This window comes from Grus americana, chromosome 4 (genome assembly GCF_028858705.1).
Source record: "Grus americana isolate bGruAme1 chromosome 4, bGruAme1.mat, whole genome shotgun sequence".
Taxonomy (NCBI): domain Eukaryota; kingdom Metazoa; phylum Chordata; class Aves; order Gruiformes; family Gruidae; genus Grus; species Grus americana.
This window is the reverse complement of record NC_072855.1, coordinates 52,684,439-52,709,539: the sequence shown is the minus strand read 5'-3', so window position 1 is coordinate 52,709,539 and position 25,101 is coordinate 52,684,439. Positions and strand designations below refer to the sequence as shown.

Genomic DNA, 25,101 nt, shown 5'->3' with positions numbered 1-25,101 from the left:
CACTCCCAAACTGCCTACATCTCATGCCACCTAAATCTTTCAACTACCTGCAGAATATTCGTCTACACGCTGCTATTCCCAAATGGCAGCTCTCTTCTGCAACTGTAGAAAACTTTACAGCATTAAACTGTACCAATTAACATAATTAACGATCCCTCCTCCATAGCATCTCGAGAGCAGTCGGCAGGTTTGCCTGCCCTACCTCAACTGTTCATCTCCGAATTCATGAGCACAACTTTGCTTCACTGCAGATTCTCAGCAGGGAGAGTTCAGATTCTCCCCCAGCCCTCTCACCTCCTCGTTTTATCTTGGAAAGCATTTTCTGGATCTTACGTCTCTTCTGAAAGGCCACACCTGTAGCCCTCCTTGCTAAAATGCGAAGACGTAAAGCAGAGAATGACCAGCGCTCCTCAGTGCAGCCCGGCTACAGCGGTCTGCAGTATTGCAACTCAATACCGTAATAGTGAAACTTAATAACCTGCATAATGTTAGCATAAAAACATGGTAAAATTGTGTTTCCAAGCCTGCACACCTATGATCACAGAAAAGCTGTATCCTCATGTCATTTCAAAGAGACGGGAGATATTTTCTTCTTTACAAAAAGAGAAAAAAAAAGAAAAAGGTTGGAATTACAGCCCACACATCAGTACACGCTGAAGGAGCTGCCAGTACACCAAGCACACTGCCACTACACTACACACTACAAAATCATTTCTGCTTTGAAATTTTTGGCTAGCCACTGATTTAATGCTCTTAATGCCGGGAGCAGAAAGCAAAATGAGTGAAAGAGGAAAACAGAGTCTAAGAAAGTCTGAGCACAGCAGGCTATTGCTGTGGGATCTGGTAGGCAGCACATGAGAAACCCACTTGCAAATATCACAGCTTACGGCCCCCGGTGCTCTGAACACCTTCAGTGGGGATATCCAAGGTGGTCACGCTCCTTCCCAAGCCCTGTTACACGGTGACTGGTTCTAGCACCAGTGGTAAAGCTCCTCCACACTCAAAATTGTGCAGAATTGGGTCAACCTCACTCACTCGCTCCGATTAAAAACACACGCTGCATTTTAAGGGGGGGGGGGGGGCGATACCTCGTCACTGCTCCATCTGTTGGGAAACGAAGGGCGTAGTCTCTTGATGCACACGATCTCCCGCATGTCCTCGTATGAGGGGTCGCTGGGCACGAGGTCGTGGTACGGAAGCTGGTATTCCTCAACTATTCCTGCAAGAAGCAGTTAGTTGCTCATCACTTGCGGACAACTCCTTCCACTACCCTCTTCCCCTCTCATTTGATAAAAGATTGACCACATTAACAATTTGATGCACTTCTTAAAAGGACCTCACTGCCCTGGAAGTTTATTCCACAGTCAAGCTCCAGCATAATCATTGCTGTGTCAAGACTGACCAGGTATCTTAATCTGAAAGCATAGGTACTTGCCAAGTGAGACAGTTTCTACCACTGCTGTCCAGTCCAGCAATCTCCAGTAAGTTTTCATAGAAAGAACTGTTTGTTAGCAGTGGGCCCGTATCAGAGTAATTAAGCGGAGAATTAACATTGAATTAGGTCTCCTCCTTATCTGCGGACCTGGTATATATTAAAGGGCATTTCCGTGCCTTTTCAGGACATGGCAAGGTCCCATTCTTTGTGCACAGCAACGATGGCGATAAAATTACAGATTTTACATCACATCGTTGCAGTACACTTTACCAGTTTGTAAACACAGGGATCACATTGCTCACCAGCGAAATTCAGCTCCTCCAAGGTAAGCATGGAGCAAGCATTCAGCACGATACTGCAGGCTTTAAAGACCCATAAAGTTTGGTGAAGGCAGCGTAGACCCGAGAGAGACATGCTCTACCCTTACTCGCCACCAATCTGGCACGTAACCGCTGCCAAGTCATTTCTCTGCATTTAACTTTCCTCAGCGGCAAAATAGAGGTAATAACAGCCATCATTTCTGCGCTACACTGAGCTCTCCGTGCAGAAACCACACATAGCCTATGCGTACAAGGATGGATCAACTCCCCGAGTCTGCAGCTGGCTGCGCTGCGTTATCTTTGCTGTCCTCGTGCTTGAATGCCTGATACCAGAACGAAATGAGGCACATCACTGGTATGATAATGATGTAATAAGTGGCATTTCCCTTGGTTTTTTTTTCTACTTGTCTTCTAAATAGATTGTTTATTTTAAATACTGGCAAAGTATACCCCAAAATTGTTTGTTCTCCTGCTTCTATTTAACTTTAACAAAACAAAGAAATCACTATTTACTTTCTGCTAAAATAGCTGAATACCCCCAGACAAGCAAAAAGTGTTGCCATTGGAAAAGGCCCCCAGATGAGTTCCACAGTCCTTCTTCTATGCAGGCATCTGCTGCTTCCAAACGAGCCATTAAAATACAGTCTAAATCTTGGCTGTTGAAATAGCACTGACTGATGCTTTAAAATACGTTTCAACAAGAAAACAGAGATTAAGAGAGTTACCTGTATGGTTTATCCACATTTGTTTATTACAATGAAAACAGCTACCCAGGGAAAAGGATGTAATGGAAGATTTGGATTATAAATGGATCATAAATCACTGACACAATTAAAAGCAATCTCCCAGCTCTCAAAAAGGTATGCTTAGCATTTACCTCCTGAAACACATCTCCTTGCTATCTCCCAAAGGATGAGTCCAAAACTGTACATATCAGCCATGATGTACGACTGAAAGTGATTTCTATTCAAGCTTTCATCCAGCACCTCAGGAGGCATATAGCGTTTTGTTCCTACACGGGTATTTGGAGGTATGTCTACCTCGTTTGTATCGCTAAAAGAAAAAGAAGGGAGGGATTAAAAAAAAAAAGGCATCAACCATGCAATAAAGTGGCTTGAAAAGAAAGCAGTCGAGATGGGAGAAGTAGTAAATTCACACCACATCCACTCTAAAACAAGGTCAAAAGTAATGCGTAATCTTAATGGAACAATTCTTACAAGGAAAGCCTCTTAGTGTGAAGGCAACCCTTCTTAAAAGGCTGACCCGCCTGAGGCTATGTTAAGCATTCAAATGCAGAACCACAACGGAGATAAGACTCAACAGGGATGCTGTAACATTTGTGAGATTGCATTAGCATTAGCCTGAGCTCTAACGATGGTGATAACAATCGAATCTTCATTAAATGCTGTTTTCTTAACACGCTCCACCACCTAATGCTTTAGTCTTAGCAATTAATGGGGGACACTAAATAGCTGGGGCAGTATCACTTAGCTGTGGCAAATCAGATCTGCAAGAAGTCTCACTATTTTTTGTGCACGCATTATGTTCGATCTCTCCCAACCTTTACACATCAAGATGTGTAAGCACACAGACGTAAATGTGTAAAAAAATCTAACCGAACGTGTCACACCTCACACGTTGACCAGATGAGACAACATATATCTAACAGGAAGCAAATTTGCATTAATTATGTGACTGGATTTATTTTTTTTTCCTTATTAACTTAAATTCAGCTGTATCAGTTTTAATGTTTTTAAAAGTTTAATATATGGCATATATTGTGGTTTGCTTACAAAGGTCTGTTTCCCTTTCCCACCTTCAAAACGTAAATATTTTAAATGTGATGGATACAACAACATCTCACAGAATTATACAATTTCTTCTATAATTTTCTTCACCTAGAGTTATGCAAATGACAAAAAAAGCTGAGCCTGAGGCACAACCAGTTATCTACACAGCTCCTCAGTCATTAAATCATACATATGCTGGTGGCACTTCTGTATACCCCCAAAAACGTAACATAAATCTAGTGACCTGCACTGTCTTGTAATATTTCAAATAAAATGAGAAATGCAGAGAACTTTACTAAACATATTAGCTTCAGCAGAGCACACCCCTTTCAATGACTTTTTTTCTGTTCCTGGTCATTGCCTGAGAAATGACATCTAAGGGCAGATTCAGTATGAAAACGAGCCGTGTGTGTAATGTAGATTCCATTTGGACTGTGACAAATACATATTTCACCTTCCTTTGTAGCAACACTTGGTAGTTCCTAGTTCTTCTCTGTTCGTACTTAAGCGGTGTGTTGCTCTGTACTCGTCAGGCAAGGTACACCTGCAAAGGGTGAATTTCTTCCCTGAAACTTTTACTGCAAATAGTGTATTTCCAAGTTGTTTTTTCTGGTTCCTCGAAGTAAAAATATTCCTTTCTCATCTCCTAAAGGAAGGTCAGGTTCATAAAGGAAAAGCCTCACCAAGAAACCTGGTAGATAAGTGAATGGTGAGAAGAACACATAAAAACTGCCTTGCCTTACACTCTGAATAATTTCAGTTCAAGATTTGCACGGAATTCTTACTTTTCTTTTTTTTTTTTTTTTTTTTTGGATACTTCAAGGAGCCCATGGTTTCAAAGCTGACCTCTGAAACTGAAACCTACAGTCCACGGCCACATTTCCGTGCACAGAAAACTCGGAGACTTCATAACATACATGTCCACCACCAGGACCAGCACCGAGAGCTCAAGCTCCTTTTGAACGGAGCTGTCAGACAGCGATGACTCCTTTACGATTCCCAGGAGCACGTAAGTCCTACTTGTCTGCTCTAAGTTGTTTAAACACACAACCATTTTTTTAAAATCAAATTTAAAAGCCATTTCAAAAATCAAATCTGTACTTTGGCAATTTGATTTGTAGGAAATGAAACAAAAGGCAGCCCAAATGCGGTGCTTTTCAATAAATCCCAATTAGTAAGTTGTGCAAATGATTAGAATTATTCTATATAAGTTGTGAGTGAACTATCCTGGGATCGGACAAGCTGAAAGCTTCAGTGACAAGTTTACTGACAGACTTCAACCTGTCCGTGCTATCTCCTTTTAGCATGTGGCAGCAATACTCAGGTTGCTACTGAGGGTGAAGTGATGAAAACTGACCCTTTACGCAAATGCAACTGCTGTGCTCAATAATTAAAAAGCGACTGTTTAGGCACCTGCATTATGTGCTTATGCGACATCCTCACCCACACGGGTAGCCCCACCTCACACAGAGACGAGCAGGTATGCACGTGCACTGCAAGTGCTTACGCGGTGCTCAATCAACAACTAAACCAGCGTTCGCCAACTCGCCCTCGCCCTCCTCACTTCTACTCACCTGATAAATTTAACAGCCAAGCCCAAATCTGCTATACAGCAGGTGCCGTTCTTTTTCACCAGGATATTCTTACTTTTCAGGTCACGGTGGGCAATAGCGGGTTTGCCCTGAGTACTGAAGATCTCGGTATGCAGGTGGCACAAGCCACTGACGGAGGAGTAAGCCAGTTTTAGCATGGCTTTTGTGTCCAAGGTAGTAGATTTTAGGTAATCGTAAAGTGAGCCATTCTCATGGTAGTCGGTGATGAGATACAGCTGGGTCCAAGATCCTGTACCTTTAATGTCTGCGGCAATGAATCCTGCAAAAAAAGAAGACTTTCAAATTAATACTTCTCAGGGCTTTTTTTTTTGACTGCTCAGAACTCTGGACTGTCAGCCACTTCAATAGTTTTATTTTAATAACATATTTAATTTCTTTCATCTTACTTCCATGCACCTATGCCTCACCTCTAGCCTTTAACGTATTTTCAGAAAGCCCAGATATGGAAATACAGGTGGCAGAAACAGATGTGTGGTGTTTGGAATAAGAGCCACCAAACCCCATTATTTTTTAACTTTTATTTATGTTTCAGTAATCCTTGAAACATCTTTCTTTTGAAAAGTGCTGGGTGGCTAATTGCAGGGCACAGCAGGTGACAAGGCACATAGGAAAGGGCATCAGATAACAGCAAATGCAAAGTTATTAAACTTGAGAAACCTGTACACTATCAAATAATACTCTTTAATTTCACTCACCGAGAATGTTTTCATGCCTCATCAGGACAGTCTGGTAGATTTCTGTTTCTCTGAACCAGCTGGCCTCCTCCGTGGTAAAAAACACTTTCACGGCTACCTTTTCGCCACGCCACTTTCCCATCCAGACTTCTCCATAGCGACCTTTTCCAATCTGCTTTACCATCTGAATCTGTTTTGCAATGGTCCTTTGAACCTGCGAAAAGCCAAGATGGGCGGTTAGGACTTGCTCCTCAGAAACCACCTGCATTCACCTCCCTCCTCCTGTGTCTCCTTCCCGTGAAGCAAACCCGTTGGGAAGGGGAACACGCAGCCATTCAGACATGGATTTCAGCAAAACTCCGCAACGCGGATGCTCCCCGTTTCTCCCAGGACGCAGGGCTGGTGAGGCCACTCCTCTCGCTGTGAAGAAGACTTTCCACACACTCCCAAAATGCGCCACGGTCTCTCTCGAAAGTAAATTGGTCCGTGTGAAGGAAACGTTTGACTACTAACCTTGAATTTTTTATTTTCCTGCAGGAGGTTGCCACTTTGTGGAAATTTTCTTGTTATTTTTGGAAAAGCTTTGACAGAAAACACTTCTGGCCACCCCAACCCAAGTTCCAAAGGGGCAGGTAACACATTTTTAATTAAAACAGGGATGTTTGTTACATACTCAACACCGTTGAGGCTCAAGTCTAGGGCTCACAAGAGCCAAAAGCATTTCAGCGCTCCAAAACTAGCAAAACTACTGAAAGCAGCTTCCTATCACCTTCCTTGAAAATCCCATGCCCAATAATTTCAAAATATAAATTTGGTGTTAGGAACCTCAGCAGTTAGAACCCGCGGGCCTACATCAATTTTAACAAACATCAAAGCAACCATACGTAAGAATTTTCTTCCAAAGATACGGAAGCACAGCTTTGAATCTGCCCTTTCCAGCGTTCGTCCCAGCTTTGCCAGTGGCTGGACTGCCAACTGGTGCTAAAGTCAAACCATTTGTGCCGCTGTCGTAGAAGATCAACGTACGTGGCAGCATTGCAGAGATACCCTTCATAAGGATGGCAGAACCCACACAATAGATGGACTGGTTCTACATTTAACAAGCTTTTATGACTACAAAATATCTTGGACAGATAGAGACTAACATATTCTCATAGGATTGGAGCGTGTCTGCAGATCACGTATTTCTAAAGGCTCACAAAGAAAAAACTCAAGTAGATGCTGCAACGCAACCCGCTGGTGTTCATGGTTGACTCAGCCTCACCCTAGGGTAACAGGACATGAAAATGTCACCCTCTTGTGCTTCAGTATTGCCAGTTCAATCCACAGCTAACCATTTTTGGTTTGGTAGGATTTTTACAAGATTTGGAAAGAAAATAACTTTATAGACTCCAATGCAAGGAGTTTTTTCATCTAGCCCAAGCAATTGGTAAAATCTGGACAAGTGCAAATTCCAGGTCTCTCGGGTTTGCCGCCATCCCTACACAAATTTCAAGCAGTTTATTGCAGCAAGCGTGCATTGCCTGAATCCCTAAGAAATCATATGCGTTTCATGTAATCCCAAATATTTTTGCCATCTTGGCTGACAGAAACGATCAAAACTAGATTTTAAAACAATTTACTTCCTTCGCTATCCCTGGGAGGCCCAGTGGAAACTACCGGTTTGGTAACGCAGAGCAGGACTGCCACAACCCCACTGCAGCATGAATGTATGTCCAAAGAAGAATTCAAACCCTATTAGGTAAAGTCTATCATAATTTATTTGGTAAATAAATGACTGGTTTTCATATTAGACAATTTAAAGAAGAAAAACATCCAGTGGCATTTATGTAAAGCTATTTCAAAAGTCCCAGCTTTCTTCTTCTGTCATTTAAACAGAATCCCATTTTTTCAGCCCCGTAATGTATTATTAGACTTCCAAGATGGTGGCTTCAGTGCCATTATTTTTGATTAACATCAGTGAAAGCCAAGAACAGAGATTAGCCTGAATTTTTTTAAATTGATTTATTCTCTTTTATACTCTCATATAGTGATTGAACAATACTTGTATTACATTGGAATTTTGCTGTAACATTTTGTAATGTCATCTTAGCATTGTTGCTTTCTATTTCGCCCATTTTAAAAATGCATCCTGAACAATAATGCAGTTATAACAAATAACTTAATTTGTGTAAATATATGTAATGGCATCATAAAGTACATGGGATTACAATACTTAATGATGAAAAGTTCCTTATTAAATTACATTAAGAAAATGAAAAACACATTTCTGTTATGGGTTTTCAGGCGGCAGAACACTATGTGAAGGGCCTTAACCTGGTTTCCTCTTGCTAGAACTGGTCAAACGATTTCCTATGAACAATTTATTTTATTTTAAGGAATTCAGCCCTTTCTTGAATCATAAACTGATTACGATTTCTAAAACAAATGGGTTAATCAAAACTGTAGGATGAACCGATTTCATAAGCATGCTGAATGATGTGTTCATGTGAATTATTTACACTGAGCGGGGTTGGGCTTTTTGTCTTTCTTTTCAAATCTGTGTATTTTGCTGCTTGAGCTCTGTGACCAACTAGGTAAGGTTACATGGCCCTTTGTTTCTTTTCCCTGACTGGAATCGACCCAATTACCAGCTATTTCTACTTTCTGCATTCTGTTTTTCTGACATTCAGCTAAATGAATGAACCAACCTTTTGTAACTTCGGTATTTTTTACAGAGAACTTCATACCTACAGCTGGGATGCAGTCCCTTGAAAAGCGAAATTCATTGGATGAGGAATTAGGAAAAAAACCACGTGAAAAGGCAAAGATCAAACTGTCATTCCGCAAACTCTTCATGCAGACCACTGAAAAAATGTCCCCAGGGTCTAAACTCCTTCCCTGGTTTTGCCCGTGGATTCACAGGGACAACAGCTTCGCCTACGCTTCTTGCTCTGGTAAGGCCAATGGGGTTCTCCTTGCTTGCACAGGCTTCCCTGTGCACATCCCAGTTTGTTGTCCCAAAGCCTTTACTTACAACTAACCGTATTTTTTTCTTGGTTTAAAATTTGACTGGCAGCATTTGACCTTCAGCAAACTTTTCTGTCAGAGGTATGAACAGGTCAGGAGAAAGAACGCTTGCTGAATGTCAAAGTATTGATAAGATCTTGGTTAATACTTGGTTTTGGCATAATATTTGTACCCATTAGAATAAATGTTCTGCACAGAAGAAAACATTACTATTTAGCATTGTGTGACATTTTGTAATAAATTTGCAGCTTACTTTCCTGAAATAACAACTTCGGATGTTTCAGTCTTTGTATAGGAAATAATACAGTTAAAACCAAACTCTCACACAATAAAGTCTAGGGCGTTATTGCCAGGCACTTTCTATACACCCGTTTCAGGCATGGGCCCAGAAGTATTAATCTGTGCGTTTCTAGCGAGCCTGTAGCAGTTGTAGCTGTCTGGGAAACGCAGCAAACATCTATTACCAAGTGCAAGACTCATTATAGCTCTCATTTTTCTTCTCTTCCATAGAAAATCACTATTTAAAGGGAAAGTCTGGGAAAAAAACATACGCATTTTCATAGGCAAAGAGAGAGCAGAAAAGAGCACCTTCAGGAAGAACACTTGGTCCAGTGGCTGCAAAGTCTGCAGGCTTGAGAGAGAAGGGCTGGCAGAAGACAGGATGGTTTCTGCTTACGGGAGCACTGGCACAGCTCTGAGAGCTACTGAGCAATGACCCAGTTGGGATCCCACCTTGGCCACTACTGCAGTTAATCAGCAGAAGTTAGTTTTCCTGTCCACCACAAGAGCAGACCTGGGGACACCGGTAAGACCGTAGATCCCATCTTGAACCGGCTCACTGGGACAGAGGACGGCATAAAGCAGAAGCGGTCACAACCAGTGGTGCTCCAGCTTTTTTGTCTCAAGGGCATCCTGGGATGAAGTATCGGGCCATGCACTGCTACGAGATGCCCCAGGGTACCTGCTACCCACGCGGGCTGCTAGAAACACATCTTCTCAGAGAACAACCACCAAGTTCCTTGTGTTTGCTCTAAATTACTATATATGTCACTGTAACAGGTAGGAGCACCAAGCGCAAACCAAGACCTTGATGTGGCAGGTGTTACGCAAAAAAAAAAAAAAAAAAGGCAAAAAAAGCAAGAACCCGTCACAATTAAATCAATTGGAAGCACTCGTTAGGAATGGTCCTAAATCGTAAGCATGATCCCTCCCTTTCCATGGCTGGTACGGGATATCACAGAGCTTTCTTAAAGCCTAGACCTAAATGATGGAATTTCTCTCAACAGAGAAAAATGACCGCGGGTTCTCCACGCTCAGCACCAGCTGCAGCACCCACTAGGCAGCTTGGCTTTTTTCTCAATAGCTATGTTAATTGTCAGAAAATTGGATTCTTGAAAAAGTCAGCATTTCATTTAAAGGGGACTCTAAGCACTTACTCCTGCCAAAACAAATTTTTAGACAGATTTTCACCAAGCACTCAGCCTGTTGCTTCGTTTTAAAGAATTACAAAACTTTCCATTTTATTTCTTCTTTAGGGTGTAGAAAAAAGATGTGTGGGCAAAAACCAGACAGATAGTACGTGGTACTTGGAAACTAGACAACATCTACGGTAATAGGATCACTACAAACTAATAGGTTTGGGAGACAGGAGGGACAGTCAGTTCAGAAATAATCACAAACTCCATCCCTGTGCCTCTAACCTTTGAGATTGCCACACTGCAAGGAAAAATAACTCACTCTTGACTTCTGAATGCAAAGTGAAGTCTACACATAAAAAGGTTCCAGGTTTGATGAATTACAGTTCCCTTTACATAAAGACGATGTGTCAGTGTTTGAGATGCTATTGTGTGTTGCACATAAAAAGCAAGAACATAAGATCAGCGGGCCAGATGCTGCCCTGTACACTGGGGTAAATCCTGATGAATTTCTGTGAGCTCTATTAGCCTGTACTTACCCTATGGCATCTAAAATAAGAAATGAGCTGAGGTAAAAAAAGAAAAAAAAAAGACTAAGCTATTTTGTCTTAGTCTACATGAATAAAAGTCTCCTGCTTCTAAAGCAGCTGTTCTCCAGCTTAAATCCCTGTTATTTCTGGGATATTAAAAAAACCCCAAAAACCCACAACCAAAACCCCAAAAAACCCCCAAAACTGAAACAACAACTGAGGACGCATAAATATAATTTCTTGTGCATCATTTTGTCCTCTCCCTCTACTCATTTTTGCCTTTTAAACTTGCATTAAAATAATATTGCTTCCTTACCAGGAGAGGGAGCCCGGAGCCGCTCCCTGAGCTCTGGGACTGCTCGATCAAATCCTTCAGGGACTCTCCAGGGGGAATGTAGGTCTCATCCTGCTCCAGCCCGATGCTGTAGCGGGGCCTCGTCTCTTGGCGTTTGTATCTGCCGTTTTACATGAAAGTGAAATTAGCTTTGAATACAATGAACACATGTGCAATGAATAATGCACATTGTCCTCCATGTTTGCTTCATTTCTAGACTTACAGCTTCCTCTGCTTCCCTGAGGAATATGTTGGACTCACTGCCCAAAATTTTCAATTTTATTTTTAGCAACTGTTTTCAGCATCGAAACTCTAAGTATGAAACTCAAAGACTGTGCAATCTGGTCTAAGTTTGCAAAGCAACCAAATGTTTTTCTTTCAGAAAGTTATAAAAGGTATAAAACACAGACCAAATAAATACCCAGTTTTATTTTACTGACTGCAGTGGGTCTTTTAGGAGCCAGAGGAGGTAACGTCACGGGATTTGGGACTATTTAAAAAACGTGACAAATTATTTAAACATAAGGTATGTAGATTATGATAACATTCTAGACATATTTACCTACATTCCTGTATACCTCTATTTTTTATGATCAGTTCTTCATCACATAAACACATTTAGAAGTCATAGGTTTATTTACCCTATATAAAATTTGTCCTGTGGCTTGCTTAAGCTCAGTAAAGAATAATCTCTGCTTCTACCTGAATGGCTTTTTAGGATGTTGGGCGGAAGACGCTATATGAAATACATCACACAGGTCTACCTGTGACTAGCATGAATAAAATACACCTTTTTCCTCATCATAAAATTACAGTTTCTCATTTCTTTTCCTTAAGGTACACTTCTATTTTTTTTCAAATTCCTAAGCATATAAAAAGATAAATGTTGGGAGAAACATTAACAAGCTGGTAAAGCATTCCTCATTTACCTGAAGTAGCAGAATATGATGATAAGCACCAGAAGTATACTGCAAACAGTCACTGAGATCAGCAGGGCCTTATGGTGAATGTTTCCTTCAGCAAAGTCTGGAGTTAAAAACAAGGAAGGTGGAAAATTTGGAAAGGGAGGTGGTACAACGTCAGTATCAAAAGACGCACACGCCTTAAAAAATGCAGCGAGCACAAGATCATTTCCTTTCTTTTCTACTGAAGCCCTGTGCAAGATACCCCAGGATGCCCCACACATTTTGTGCGCTTCCTCTTTGACCCTCACTGACCAGGGCAGAACCGGTACCTCCAAAAGCCCACTTGAGTTTTCAGCCCTCGTTCTGGCAAAACATCGCCTTGATTTGCAATTCCCTGTTTGGCTCTGAATGAAAAATCAATTAAGACCCGTAGGTCTGTTTCTTAACCCAAGTGATCAGCCAGGACATACAAAAATTACTGCCTCTATCTTAAATCACTCTTATTAAGTACCGTCCTATCAAGCAGTTAATATATTAAAAAAAAAAAAAAAAAAAAGAATAATTGCATTTATCCTAGGAGGGAAGACACAGCAGACCATCCAGCCGCCAAGAAGGCAGGCCAATAGAGGCCTTGAAAGTACATTTCCATCCCTGCAGAATAATCTGTCTCTCGGATCCCGTTTTAAACACCCGAGCAGGAATTTTCTCCTCCATTCGCTCAACGGCAGCCCTGTCTGCCAACAAGTCCTTCCTATGCTGGTGGGCAACACTATCCTTTCCAACAGCTATTCTGTAAAACACTTGGAAAATGAAATGTGTCAAATAACTTGTATAAAATGCCATTGCATAAAAACTATTAAAATGCTTCAGTCAATCTTTGCATGGGAGACTCGTATTCTCCTTTAAAGCGTACTATTAATCTCCAAACGTGTATTCGCAACTCAGGCGAGCGAGTCTGACCTTCATGCATGCTCCTCTGCTGAAAAACAAAGAAACCAAGCAGTATTCTTTTTTAACCTCCCTCACTCCCCAAAAATCTCAAAATTATGGTATTTCAGCATACAGACACGCAGATTGCCCCCCCAAAATTTGCTGTCTGGTGTAATGCAAACGAGGGCTATGTTTCCTGAAGCTCTCCCAGCCTCGCCGTCTTGCATCTTTCACGCTAATGCCCAACGCATCGTAAAATGCAAGAAATCTATCCTTATCGACTCATCCTGGGTCGGCGCTATTACGTTTCAGATTTACAAGGGTAATGAGACAAGGAGATTCCTAAGGGACTCTTGCTTTACTGTCAGGCTCTTTTATTTTAAAGATCCAGTTTCTCCTTCTGTTTTTGCCCCCAAACGATTTCTTTCCTTCCCCTTTCCACTACAAACAGAGATTACCGACCAACGCACCTTTTGATCACGCTGGCCATGTTTTAACCTGCCATTACCCGCTCTGGGGGCATTAACAACGTAAACATTGAAGGCACGGCCGATGCCTTTGAAAGGGGACCGACATCCATCAGGAACACGCCATTCTCCCTGCCGCAGATTTCCACCTGGGCTGCCACTCCAAGTGGGCTGCGAGCCGAAACCGAGAGCCCACGGGGGAATCCAGACCTCTCTCTCTCGCAAAGGCGACGGCTGCTTGGCAGGGCTAAGGGCTCTGGGTCATGCTTTGTAAGCAGTCTGTGTCAGCCAGCAATTTCCCTCTAAAACGTGTGGTTTGTAACAGGTTAAGATGTCACAGCCCATCAGCTGAGGAAGAGGATGAACAGAGCACGCAGACCATACAGTGGGATTTTTATACTCAGGAGAAACCTGGGTATCTGTCCGCAGCAAGGGTTTTCCCACTTCACAGAGTAAGCTACAATGGAAGTTGGGCTTGTGTGCTTAGCAGTCACGAACACTGATGTCAGGTGCAGAGGGAGCAACTCGGACCTTGCTCGTACTTGTGTCTGCCAGAGAGCAGAGCCGTGGAAGTCTGCGCATTTACACAGACACCAAGTGCTGCACTACCAGGGCTTGTAAAGCACCCGCTGTTCCTGCTGCCTGCGTGTGGCTGAGCACGTACATTTGGGAGAGGGATGAGAAAGATGCTGAAACCTCATTCAAATTCCGATCGTTTCAAATGATCCAAACCCCGTGCTCAATGTTTCTAACAGGCTTCTCCCATTCAGGAAAGTAAATAAACACAGTTTGATTTTCCCAGAGGCCAGAAGGCATTTTGGAAGTGCTGTGTAACTCTCAAACAAACTTCAGACTTCAACACTCCAACATTTTTTGGTACCCAGACACAATTATGTGAAGCAAGCGCAAGGAAAGCATGCAAGACATAAAGGAACGTGTCTCGATCTCCGTGCTGGGAGCAGCTGACGCAGACTGCAGCAGCACCGGTGCTTACGCTCTTGCAGCAGGCGATGTCCCGCGTGCTGGCAGCGTCAGCTAACGTAGCTTTAGTAGCGGTTCACTACGCACAGCACGGGCATGCAACTGGCTCTCACAGGAGAGGAGAATAACTTCCATATGTCTTTATATTTATTTGGCTACATATGATGAGAGGCAATACTGACGATCGGTGAGATACTGTCTCACCTTTCAAATACTTCCTGCATTTTCAAAACATTTTGGCAGAATTTCATTTGCTCGCTCGAGGACTTCATAAACCCGCTGGCGCGTGGACAACACAAGATTAAAAGCATGCCCCCGTTCTTGCACCAGCGATGTCTGTTTGTTCTGCTGAACTGAGCCAGGCTGGTGCTGCTGGAGACCAACTCTCCTCCTACAGCCCATGCTGTTCCCATGGAGGAGCAGGACAAACCTCCCTTTCCCTGCACCGTTTTCAGCACCTCCTCGGCCAGGCAGAGGGATGGGGCAGCTCAGCTGTGAGTCCGCTCAATCACCGGCTCGTGGGCTCCGCGGTGAAGACCGTGGTGGGTACCAGTCAGCGCCAGTTTTTGTGATGGAAATAGTCTGTACGTTAAGAAGTCCAGCATTGTGCTTTTTAGTGTTATGTTACTTGGCAACTGCAACATGCCAAGCAGCAGGGTTATGAGAATAAGCAGTAGCTTCCACGAAGGCAGCAGTGAGCGATTACCAGGAGCGAGGTGGGGGGAAGCACGGAACAAACACGCGGTAGGTTTGGGAAGCTTCCTCACATACCTCAGCTGGCTGATAATAGCGAAGCCCAGCAAACAGCACGTTAAGCTTTATGTTGTACGAAAACAGTGGTGGGCACAGGTGTCGGCACAGAAAGGGAGAGATGGCAACTAAAGGAGGGTCTTTGGTGGTACCGAGCTGCTTCTCGGTTATTTTCCTGTGATGTCCCCCTCCTCCACCACTCGTTCCCCTCACTTTGCCATCTGCAGGACCGTGCTGAGGAGTGCATTGAAAATGCCACCCAGCAGGTTCAAGGCAGAAGTCAGCATATCAAAGGGAGAGGAGGTTCTCCTCCCTCCCCAGGTCCCTCCAGTTCACAACGTTACGGTTATCCGAGTAAAAACTGCAGTGAAATCTGAGGCGTGGAGACTGTGTGCACACATCAAACCCCATCATTCCTCCAATCATTCCCTTGCCCATTCATCACTAGCTCTACAGGCAGGGAGCCAGACACGGTGGCACCACCACTTCTGCTTATATAGGCTCTAAATCAGTAAAGACATATTTCTCCTTTCGACTGGTCTCAGCCTGCGCTTTTGCTGAGATTTCCAGGAATATCTTTTATTGTTTAAAGCAGAGGTGTTGTATCAGACCCAATTATGACTCTCATTTCCTTAATAAGACAGATGTACAGCTGGGACGAAGACTTCATGGTTTCTCTGGGGTATTTTATCCTGCTAGTTCTGCACCGAGGTGAGCTCAAAACTTAGGCTGAGCTGGTGTGTCTTCCATCTTTCTTAATAAGCCTTGCTTTGACCAGTGTTAATTCTTCTAGCTCCCACTTTCGTGTATGTGGTCCTCCTTTCTTTTCATGCGGAGGGTGTAAAACTTCACTTTCCAGCACATGCCAGGTCTGGAAAAGCACTCTGAGAACACAAGTCGCTTGCCTTTATAGATGCTACCTTGGTGCATAGGTTAATTTGCAGTTCCACAACCTCTGACCTGCAGCTGGACGCTCCTCTTAGACTCCATTTCCCATGAGATATGACCTCGGACGTAAGTTCATCAGAAGCCAAATTTCTGTTTGCTTTATAAACGCTGAGGAACATACATATATTTCATGGAATCCTGGAGGTCAGGAGGTTGTTCCTAGAAGCTTGTTTTTCATTTCATCTTCTCTTTCTTTGTACTTACAGTTTATGTTAAATTAGGTATACAATTCTAACGGTACTCAGTCAATCACAGCCTACTCTGAACGTTTCCGATAGAAACAACGATGACAGCCATAGTAGTGGGCATTGGCACTAGCGTGTATTTGTACACAGTATTTGTACCTGGTTGCAGTGAAGATCTACAGTTCAAACTATGGCTTTTCTCTGAGCTTTCATACTAGGATGCAGCAACGACAAATTAAAACAGGCCTGGCACCAAGGATGACATATTTACTTAAGGCTTTAATAAGGGTGCTGACTTCAGCCCTATCCAGCCACATTTAATGAAGCAGCTCCTGAAATAGATTTCCACAATGTACTACCAGGATACTGGTAGTGTGAGAGCTTATTTCAAACAAAAGTCTTCAGAATATGTTGAGTGAACACATCGCCTTTTGTTTGTCATGCTAAAATAGACAGCTTTGCAACACAGAGCAGCAAGAATCCTGTTCCAACTCTATGAAATTTTTCTTTCAACAAATATTCTCTCTGCTATTTAATGGGTCTGCCACCACGGTGCCCAAGTAATGCTTTATTTACCCCATATACATACAGAGAAAACCAACACTGAACCAAACAACTTCTGCCACTACCAAAAGCTAGTTTTATTACTTTCTATATAAGCAGCAGATAGTATTGCCAAATAACTAAAATCTTAATAAGGCAGATGTCTAGTGTTACGCATTGGCTCGGTATTTTTAAGTAGTTTTTACACAGAATAAACTCAGTCAGCAGCAAGAAGAAATCATGGCAGTGTTTTCCAAACTGAAATGGTATTTATTGATATACTAAGTAAGTGTGAACAAATATTGACTTCCTTTTGGAGCTTCTCTCTCAGTCCAAAGAACTTTTTAAAATGAAAAAACCAACAAAGTAGTATATAACTCTTATGTTGGAAGTCAAAATTTTATGAGGTTTCGCTGACTTAATGGCTTGCTAGTAAACATTGAAATATTTACATACTACTCTCCATAGGCCTGATTCTGCAGCCCATCTGTGCAGAATTTCATAGGCGTGAAGGGAACAGCTTACATGAGTGCAGGCTTTCTCTGAGCGTGCATTCGTGTAAGTGTCTGCTGTTTGCGTAATTAAGAGTGCATCTGCACACTGATTGGGATTTTCAACTCAGAATGCCACGATTACTAATTCTCCTGCAACCTTGAACTGACTCTTGCAGACTAAACTCCATGCTGACCCCCACAGATCTTGGCCATTGCCGCCAATCTCAAGAGTTTATCATGGATGAATTTACACTTACTTAGGAATACATTTTTATAAAATGTATTCTGCAACATCCAGCCAAAATAGTTTCAACAGCTTTCAGAAAGTCATGTTTAAACAAATAAACAAAAAAGCTAAAGCCTTGCCCCAGAATCTACTAAGCTAATGCAGGTCCATTTGTTCTCAAATAGCAAATTAAAAAAAAAAAAAAATCAGTGCATGAGTTCCGACTCTACATTCTATTTTCAGCTACATTTTTCAAGTAGAAAATCCGCTTTAGTGACTAGTTATTGTCCTAGTGCTGGATTATCAGGTCCTTTAAATAAGAAAAGCTTAATGGACTTCAGTCAACTTGAACTGACTGATTAACCACTGGAGATCAGGTCCCAGATGTGTGTGGAGTTATGAACAACAGTAATGCATACTGCAGGGACTAGAAGGAGGATTCAATTTATCATCAGGCTAAAAACATACATAGCAAGAGGCATCCTCTGCCATGACTAACCTAAGTCTTTGGGATAACTGCTGACAGCCAGCAGGTCTGTGCTAGGACAGTATCGCACGAGACTAATGCATGGGGTGCTCACTGCATGTATGCAACATGAATAACTATCAGCAACCGCACGTCAAGACACCGTTCTCCGTGTGAACTACAGGAACTCAGCGACACTGTTTAATGCAGTTTATCTCTCTAATTGCATGCAGTTGGAAGGAGGTGCTGTGGTTTTCACTTTGTTTCTTCCTGAGGCACAAAGAGCAGCAGCAGGAAAAGATCAGTTTGGGACTGGATTTGCTTCCCCTTACCTCGATTTTTCAGTGGTGGCAGTGTAGGGTGAAGGTGTTTGTTACAGTAATCTTGGCCTGTGCAACATTCAATAGATCTTCTTTGGTGTGGAATAGGAGTGTCCTGCAAGAAACAATTTGATAGAAAGCTAAGTAATTATCTGTGTTGTAAAGACACAATGTCATTCTGGCACTTGAGAGAAAGATGTGCTTGTTAGCTGGACTGCAGTCTGTTACCAATTTCTGGGATGTGTGGAGTAAGGATTTCTGGGATGTGTGGACCAAGTATTTCTGCCACCGAGTGTATCCAGCAGCATTTTGTCTAGATAATTAAGAGATTAATTCACCCCTAACGTGTTTCTATTGGTGCCCCAGTGCTGCAGAAGGGACTGACTGACTCTAGTGGTGCAAGACAGAACTGTGAAAGTCACATATGTCCATCACTTAGACAAAAATAAGTTAATGTGGGTATTCAGTTTAGCTAGAATCATACAGGAATTGCTGTGTGGACTAACTTAGCTGCTGCTTCTGCTCTGATAGGAAGCTGGGTAAAACACCTCCCACGGACCTTGATGGTTAGACCATTCCTGTACTCATGTAAAATCATTTAAGGTTAACGTTAGGAAAGGCAAACACTGTAGAGCCACCTTACTCCACTGCCCATACCCCTTCCATTCCTGTAGCCAGATTTGCTCTCCATTAGGTGAGCACTGGACATGAAGGGAATTTCTGGCATGAGAAATCCAAAACCAAAGTGCAACTGCACAAAGGTCGCTGCAAACCATCACGTAACATCCTAACTAACTTAGCTCCCATGAAGACTTAAAGAATTAGATTGCTTTTCTCTAAATTCAAACTTCCTCTGAGCAGGGGTGTTACTATTAACAGCTGTGCCAAAACTAAAAACTTCAGTTATTGTTAGAAGCAGCTATAATATCACCATTTGGGGCTACAAATGCACTCCTCTCAGCAATCAACGTGGAACAACTACCTGCCAAATGAACCAAAGTGAAAAACATGGACATAGTAACATCTGTTGACTGCACTTCAGTTGAAAGCTGTCAAAAAGCACAAAAAAAAAGCTATCAAAAAGCTCAGGCAGCAAATGCTTTCTTACCCGACATTGGAAGTCCGAGCCCTCTAATCCAAGACATCCCTTGGTGACTAAATGTCCACCAGACTCATCTTCTTCTATTATGGTAAAGCAGTAGCCATCGGTGCTGAGGATTGGAAAGGATGAATCAGGAAAAGGATGTGAAGTGAAAAATGTGCTGGTGAATACAGTCTTAAACTTTGTCCCTTGCAAGGCAAACCTGCCATTAACAAACTGACGTACTAAGGCAGGCTGGAAGACCCAAAGCGATGCCTCGCAGAGCAGTCCAACAGCCGACAGCGCTGCGGACCAGCTCTTGCACACACAAAGGAGGCTCTGCCTTGGAGTTGACACACTTACCTTTCCAACACTTCACAGCTATAAAGCCCACTGACAAACATCTCAATTCTCTGCCTATGGTCATTAGTTTGTAAAGACTTTGGAGACCTACGTAATTGCAAACATCAACACTACAGCAGGTCTGCCTCGTGCGTGGGAACAAGGCATGGGTATTTGCACCATGGTGGGGACCTGAAGAAAGAAACGTTTTTGAGATACTAAACATAAAATATTATTAAGAGTGATTTGTGAATCCTGTTTTAACCATATCACAAACTGCAACACTCCTGCGTATGACTCCTTGAGTTATCATCAACACCCTTCATAACTGTTTACTTGGGTTATAAGCCTAAAGTGATCCATAATGCTTCCATTTACGAGAACGTGCACCAGGGAGGACAAGTATACTAACAGATGGTTAGATGGTGCTGGTGATAAATGTCCTTCCTTGATGAAGGTCAAATGCCTGAATGCTATGGAAAGAGGGGGAGGAGGGCACGAAAAGGGTGGCTGCAGTTTACTGAGACTGCTGTACATGAATTTCTCAGCACTCTGAGGGACATACGTAACGTGTGTAAGAAACACAAATTGACTGATTTGCAGGAAGAGGATCCAAGAACGAAGAAAAAACTCTTTAATAGAAGACATTTAAGTCACATAAAAAAAAAAAATTCGGTTATTTCCCCAGGAAAATAACACTGGTTATTATGTGCAATGAGTATTTTTCAGAAGAGAAGAAACAAACTCAGTTAAAACAAGGAAATAAAAAGAAAAAAGGATTAGAAAATTTAAACACAGCAAAATTTCAGATGATTTGCTCCTTACTTGAATGAGAGTCTAACAGAGCAACAACAGCAAAAGCAATGAAGATGTAGGAAACGAGAGGCACAGTTACACATAGAAGAGATAAACGCAATTTGTAAGTATTAGCTACACGACAGAGAGATGCTGGATAGGATCATGTCAAACAGTTGCTGTGGCATATTTTTACATTAGTGTTGCAGGGTCTAGCCACAGTAAGCTTATTACTTCAAATAATAATCTATCACGGGTTATTGACTTCTGGATTTGAAAAGTAACCAGTTGCACATTACAAATTACATTCTCAGAGAAGCGAGCGATGACTTCTACCCTTCTTTGACATTGTGCATACGAGCAAGGCAAAGGAGACAGCAACCCTTCTGGGCAACAACCACCTTGATTTCATTGCTTAAGCTTAAAAGATAGGAACAATAGGACTGCCGAGAAGAGAGACTATAAGGAATCCATTAGAGTACAATATTATATTAGATTAGATTTTATTTGTTTGCATGGTGCCTTTGATTCAAAGTAATGAGTAAGTTTAACCCAGGGGACAGAGCAACAAAACAATAAATTGCAATCAAGTGAAACACAAAAATGAACTCCACAGCTAATAGTCCCCAGCAAAACACAAAATGCACAGTTCACCAAAGGAAAGCAGGGGAAGGAAAAGTCAAATTGTTCGCAGAAGAGAAAAAAGAAGCAGGAAAGTCAGCAGTTTTAGTTCATTTTCTTCTGCCTTGCCATGGGACTCTGATTCTTAGCTCATTTCTGAAAATTAAATTTAGGCTCCTCAAGCACTTTAGTCCCTCTGAAAATTTTACTCCAAATTTAAAAACACAAACAAAATTAGATTGGATAGCGCAAAATGGAGAAGTTATAAAGTTACAATAATAAGGATAAATCATGTTCTCTACAGACAATGACAGAGTAATGAAGGAAAAGTGTGACACAATTAAAAATAGCAATGTTGAGCAGAATAAATGTTGTTTCTTCCTCTATGAAAAAATAAACCAAAAAGTTTTAATGCAATATAAGAACTCATTATCTTACTGATTTTTTTTTTCAGGTGTTTGGGTGAGAGGTAGAAGTGACTCTTCCAAAAAGAAAGAAGTATCTCTTACCTGCTCCCCCCCCCAGCCCCCAACCTCTTCTCGTTCACAAGACATCAGAAGGACCACAGGATGCAAGTAAAGGGCAGGGCATACCCCCTGCTGTTTTATTGACCACCCTACCTCATACTTTCCTATGGCAGAAATGAAACTGTTCTTACTATTGTAAAACAAGTCAGAAACAATTCAGGTAAGTCTGCATCATCTCCAGTTCTATGTTTATCTTGGTGGCTGCACAAATAATAGACACATCCGTTCCTCACTGATACATGCAAAGCAATGCAAAAAACCTATTCTCTACCTCCTAGCAAAAATGTGTAGTATAGAATTATTATTTTCTTAAACCCCATAATTTGAATTCTGTGTGATTTGTAATTGGAATTCTGCATAATTTGATTCTGTGAATGGTGTGTAAAGAAGGAATTCGACCTGATGTTAGTGAATACATCCAGGTACACATCCACTAACTTCCTCCACTAAAGCATCGTCTTATTACAGTATGGTGCAGGAGAGCGATTAAATACATTTTGGATGTGATCACTAATAAGCACAGATTTGGTATGTCACACAGTTGCCAAGAGTGAATTTTTACAGCCAAGTCAAATACCAGGAAAACAGAGGGAGTTAATAGCGGAAACACTGACAGACACTGATGTAGAAGGTGCTGCTACAATTACAGATTACCAGAAAGAAAGAGGTGATCTTAACCGAGACCTTTATTAAATGTCAGAAGAGAGGAACAGAGGCCAACAGCTTTGCAGCTGCTCACACAGATGTCCTCATTGGCCAACAGCCATTTCTCACAGAAGACGCGATACCTCAGCTACCAAAACTTGACTGCTGAAGATTTCCTTTCCTGCTCTCTGTGTGTGTGATGCAGCCAGGGATGGCAATATATAACTTGGAAGAGCAATGTCCTTCCCTTGTTCAGTGCCTATCACAAGCAGATGGGTTAAATAACTTGATGAAAAGATTCCTTATCTTTCATTTTATTTGCAATTGAGTCCATATAAGTATTATTATTTTTATCCACTTCTCCTCTTTATACTGGTTTTGGTATCAGAAAGAGCTACAGCATCTTTTCATTTCCATCCAGAGCAAACATGACAAGTTTCTGCACTGTTTTTAAAAATTACCGAAAAATGTTAGATTATATTATGTACAGAAACTGGGAAGTTCATGTTCTTCTGTGAAGACTGGCTGAAATAATCTAATTAGGAAATTGGCTTACTCCCAGTTTGCATCTAATTCACGTATTTTGTCACATCCTTCACTTAAGGAAGATGATGAAGGCCACATTTAGCAAAACACTGGTTTGGACACCGTCCATGAAACAAAGAGCCTCTGTAAATGTGTTCAACACAGGCTAATTTTCCAGAAAAAAATAATATAGTTAGTGACTGTGCATCAGGGAAGTAACATGAAACCAAGTGAGAAGAGCATTACACAGTTGTTGAGCCAGATGCACCTTCAGATGTTTGCACGTCTACTCTGAAGGCAAGGAGAGACAAACAGGTGTAACAAAGCCAAGTAACAGCAGGCCAAAGTTTCCGGCTGTGCTAGTCTCCGAGATGGTGATGCTGGTCCTACCATGCATGCTCTGCTGTTTATGGTACCATTTGGCTCTCTGGGTACTCAACGATGACCCTACATACAGAGAGAAAGGAGGGTACCCAATGCATCCTTGCACGGCATCTTTTTATGTATCATATATAAGTCTATCAATAATTATTATCTCTATACTACTTGCCCCTACTAATGTCCTGAGGACTGAGACATGATCCAGCCCACCAAATGTGTCTTGTATTGTTGTGCTAAATCACAAATCGGATCAAAGAGTTCTCCCTGACACGTGGGGTCACAATGCAGAAAACAAGTCGCAATGCCAATCTATGAGGGAGAACCCTAGAAAGTGTCCAGGCTTCATGCTGAATGTATGAGTTTTGACAGGTCTGTAATAGAATCGCAGAATCATAGGTTTGGGTTGAAAGGGATCTCAAAGACCATACAATTCCAACCCCCTCTGCCATAGGCAGGGACACCCTCCACTAGACCACGTTACCCAAAGCCCCATCCAACCTGGTCTTAAACACTTCCAGGGATGGGGCAGCCACAGCTTCTCTGGGCAACCTGGTCCAGTGCCTCACCACCCTCACATTGAATAATTTCTTCCTAATATCTAACCTAAATCGACCCTCCTTCAGCTTAAGGCCATTACCCCTTGTCCTATCACTCCACGCCCTTGTAAACACTCCCTCTCCAGCTCTCCTGTAGCCCCCTTTAGATACTGGAAGGCTGCTATAAGGTCTCCCCACAGCCTTCTCTTCCCCAGGCTGAACAACCCCAACTCTCTCTGCCTGTCTTCATAGGAGAGGTGCTCCAACCCTCTGATCACCTGCTATAGACCTGACAGCACAACTTGGGGTATGGCAATAGCACCAAGCATGGGTACCTCTGCATTTTCAGCAGGACTCTCTAGCACCTTTCACTTACGTGTAAAATCCATCTCAGTAGATGTGAGAGCTATCAAGAAGCAAATAGTCAAAATAAAGTTACTCATCTTCCTCTTTTCCTCTTCTCTTTTTCTTTTATTCTTTTATTTTGTCTCCAAAATTTAAACACAGACCAAATGTTTTCTTCTACTTGACCTTAAGATTACACCACAGTTGAATTTGTATGATGTAGCTTCTTTAACGCTAGGACAGACTTAGCACCGATATTTGCTGGTTTGGAATTTTTGGGGGTATAAGTAAAGTCAATACGCAAGGGAAGGCTTAGGTATTTCTGCACAGTAACTCAAAAGTACTCCCACACACTAAAAAACTATCTGAGAGTAATGCAACAGATCTCAATATAGGAAGACTGGACTTGCATTACTATTTAGCTTCAGGTTTATATTAAAAACCTAATGGGCAAGCCCTGAACAAAACTAAGAACAAGGAATTTTGGGGGCACAGTTGAAAAGCGTGGGAGGGGGACTTTGCGTTTCAGTTTAAGCACTTGGGGCGAAGTCATCTGCTAAGCCACGTATGAGACATACAGCCCTGGCAGAGGGGGCGAGGAAAGACTGGAGCTTGCAAGAATTTGTCTCTGTTGACCTTTGTGGGGTTCTTTTAATCATCAAAGGGAACTTAACTGCCTCCTGTATAAAGGATCACATTAAAAAATGAAAATAAACATATAAAAAAATAATTGAAAGGCTAACTTGTAAGATTTCACCATAGCTCCTTTATCAGAAAATGTTCAACTTTACCCTAAAAATTAAAGTTGCTACAAGAAAAGTTGCCTGAACTCAGTGCTTTGGCCCACTATTGAAGTCTTCTTCCTCTACATACCAAATTACAAAAAATTCAATCCTATCATCTAGGGAACAGGAGAATGAAAATAACATCACTCAAGTGAATTATCACCTCTGGTAACACTGAAAAAG

General features: G+C 42.0%; 1 protein-coding gene across 4 annotated transcripts in view; it reads right to left on the bottom strand.

The window, feature by feature from the left end:
• BMPR1B (bone morphogenetic protein receptor type 1B) overlaps positions 1–25,101 on the bottom strand; it is a 260,490-nt gene that overhangs the window by 5,120 nt on the left and 230,269 nt on the right. For all 4 annotated transcript variants that reach the window (XM_054824510.1, XM_054824511.1, XM_054824512.1 and 1 more), the window contains 8 exons: positions 19,444–19,546; positions 18,348–18,450; positions 12,050–12,146; positions 11,103–11,241; positions 5,854–6,046; positions 5,120–5,417; positions 2,633–2,808; positions 1,089–1,219 (listed from right to left, as the gene is read on the bottom strand). In XM_054824510.1, coding sequence (XP_054680485.1) covers positions 1,089–1,219; positions 2,633–2,808; positions 5,120–5,417; positions 5,854–6,046; positions 11,103–11,241; positions 12,050–12,146; positions 18,348–18,450; positions 19,444–19,546 — 1,240 coding nt within the window. The remainder of the gene's footprint in view (positions 1–1,088; positions 1,220–2,632; positions 2,809–5,119; positions 5,418–5,853; positions 6,047–11,102; positions 11,242–12,049; positions 12,147–18,347; positions 18,451–19,443; positions 19,547–25,101) is intronic.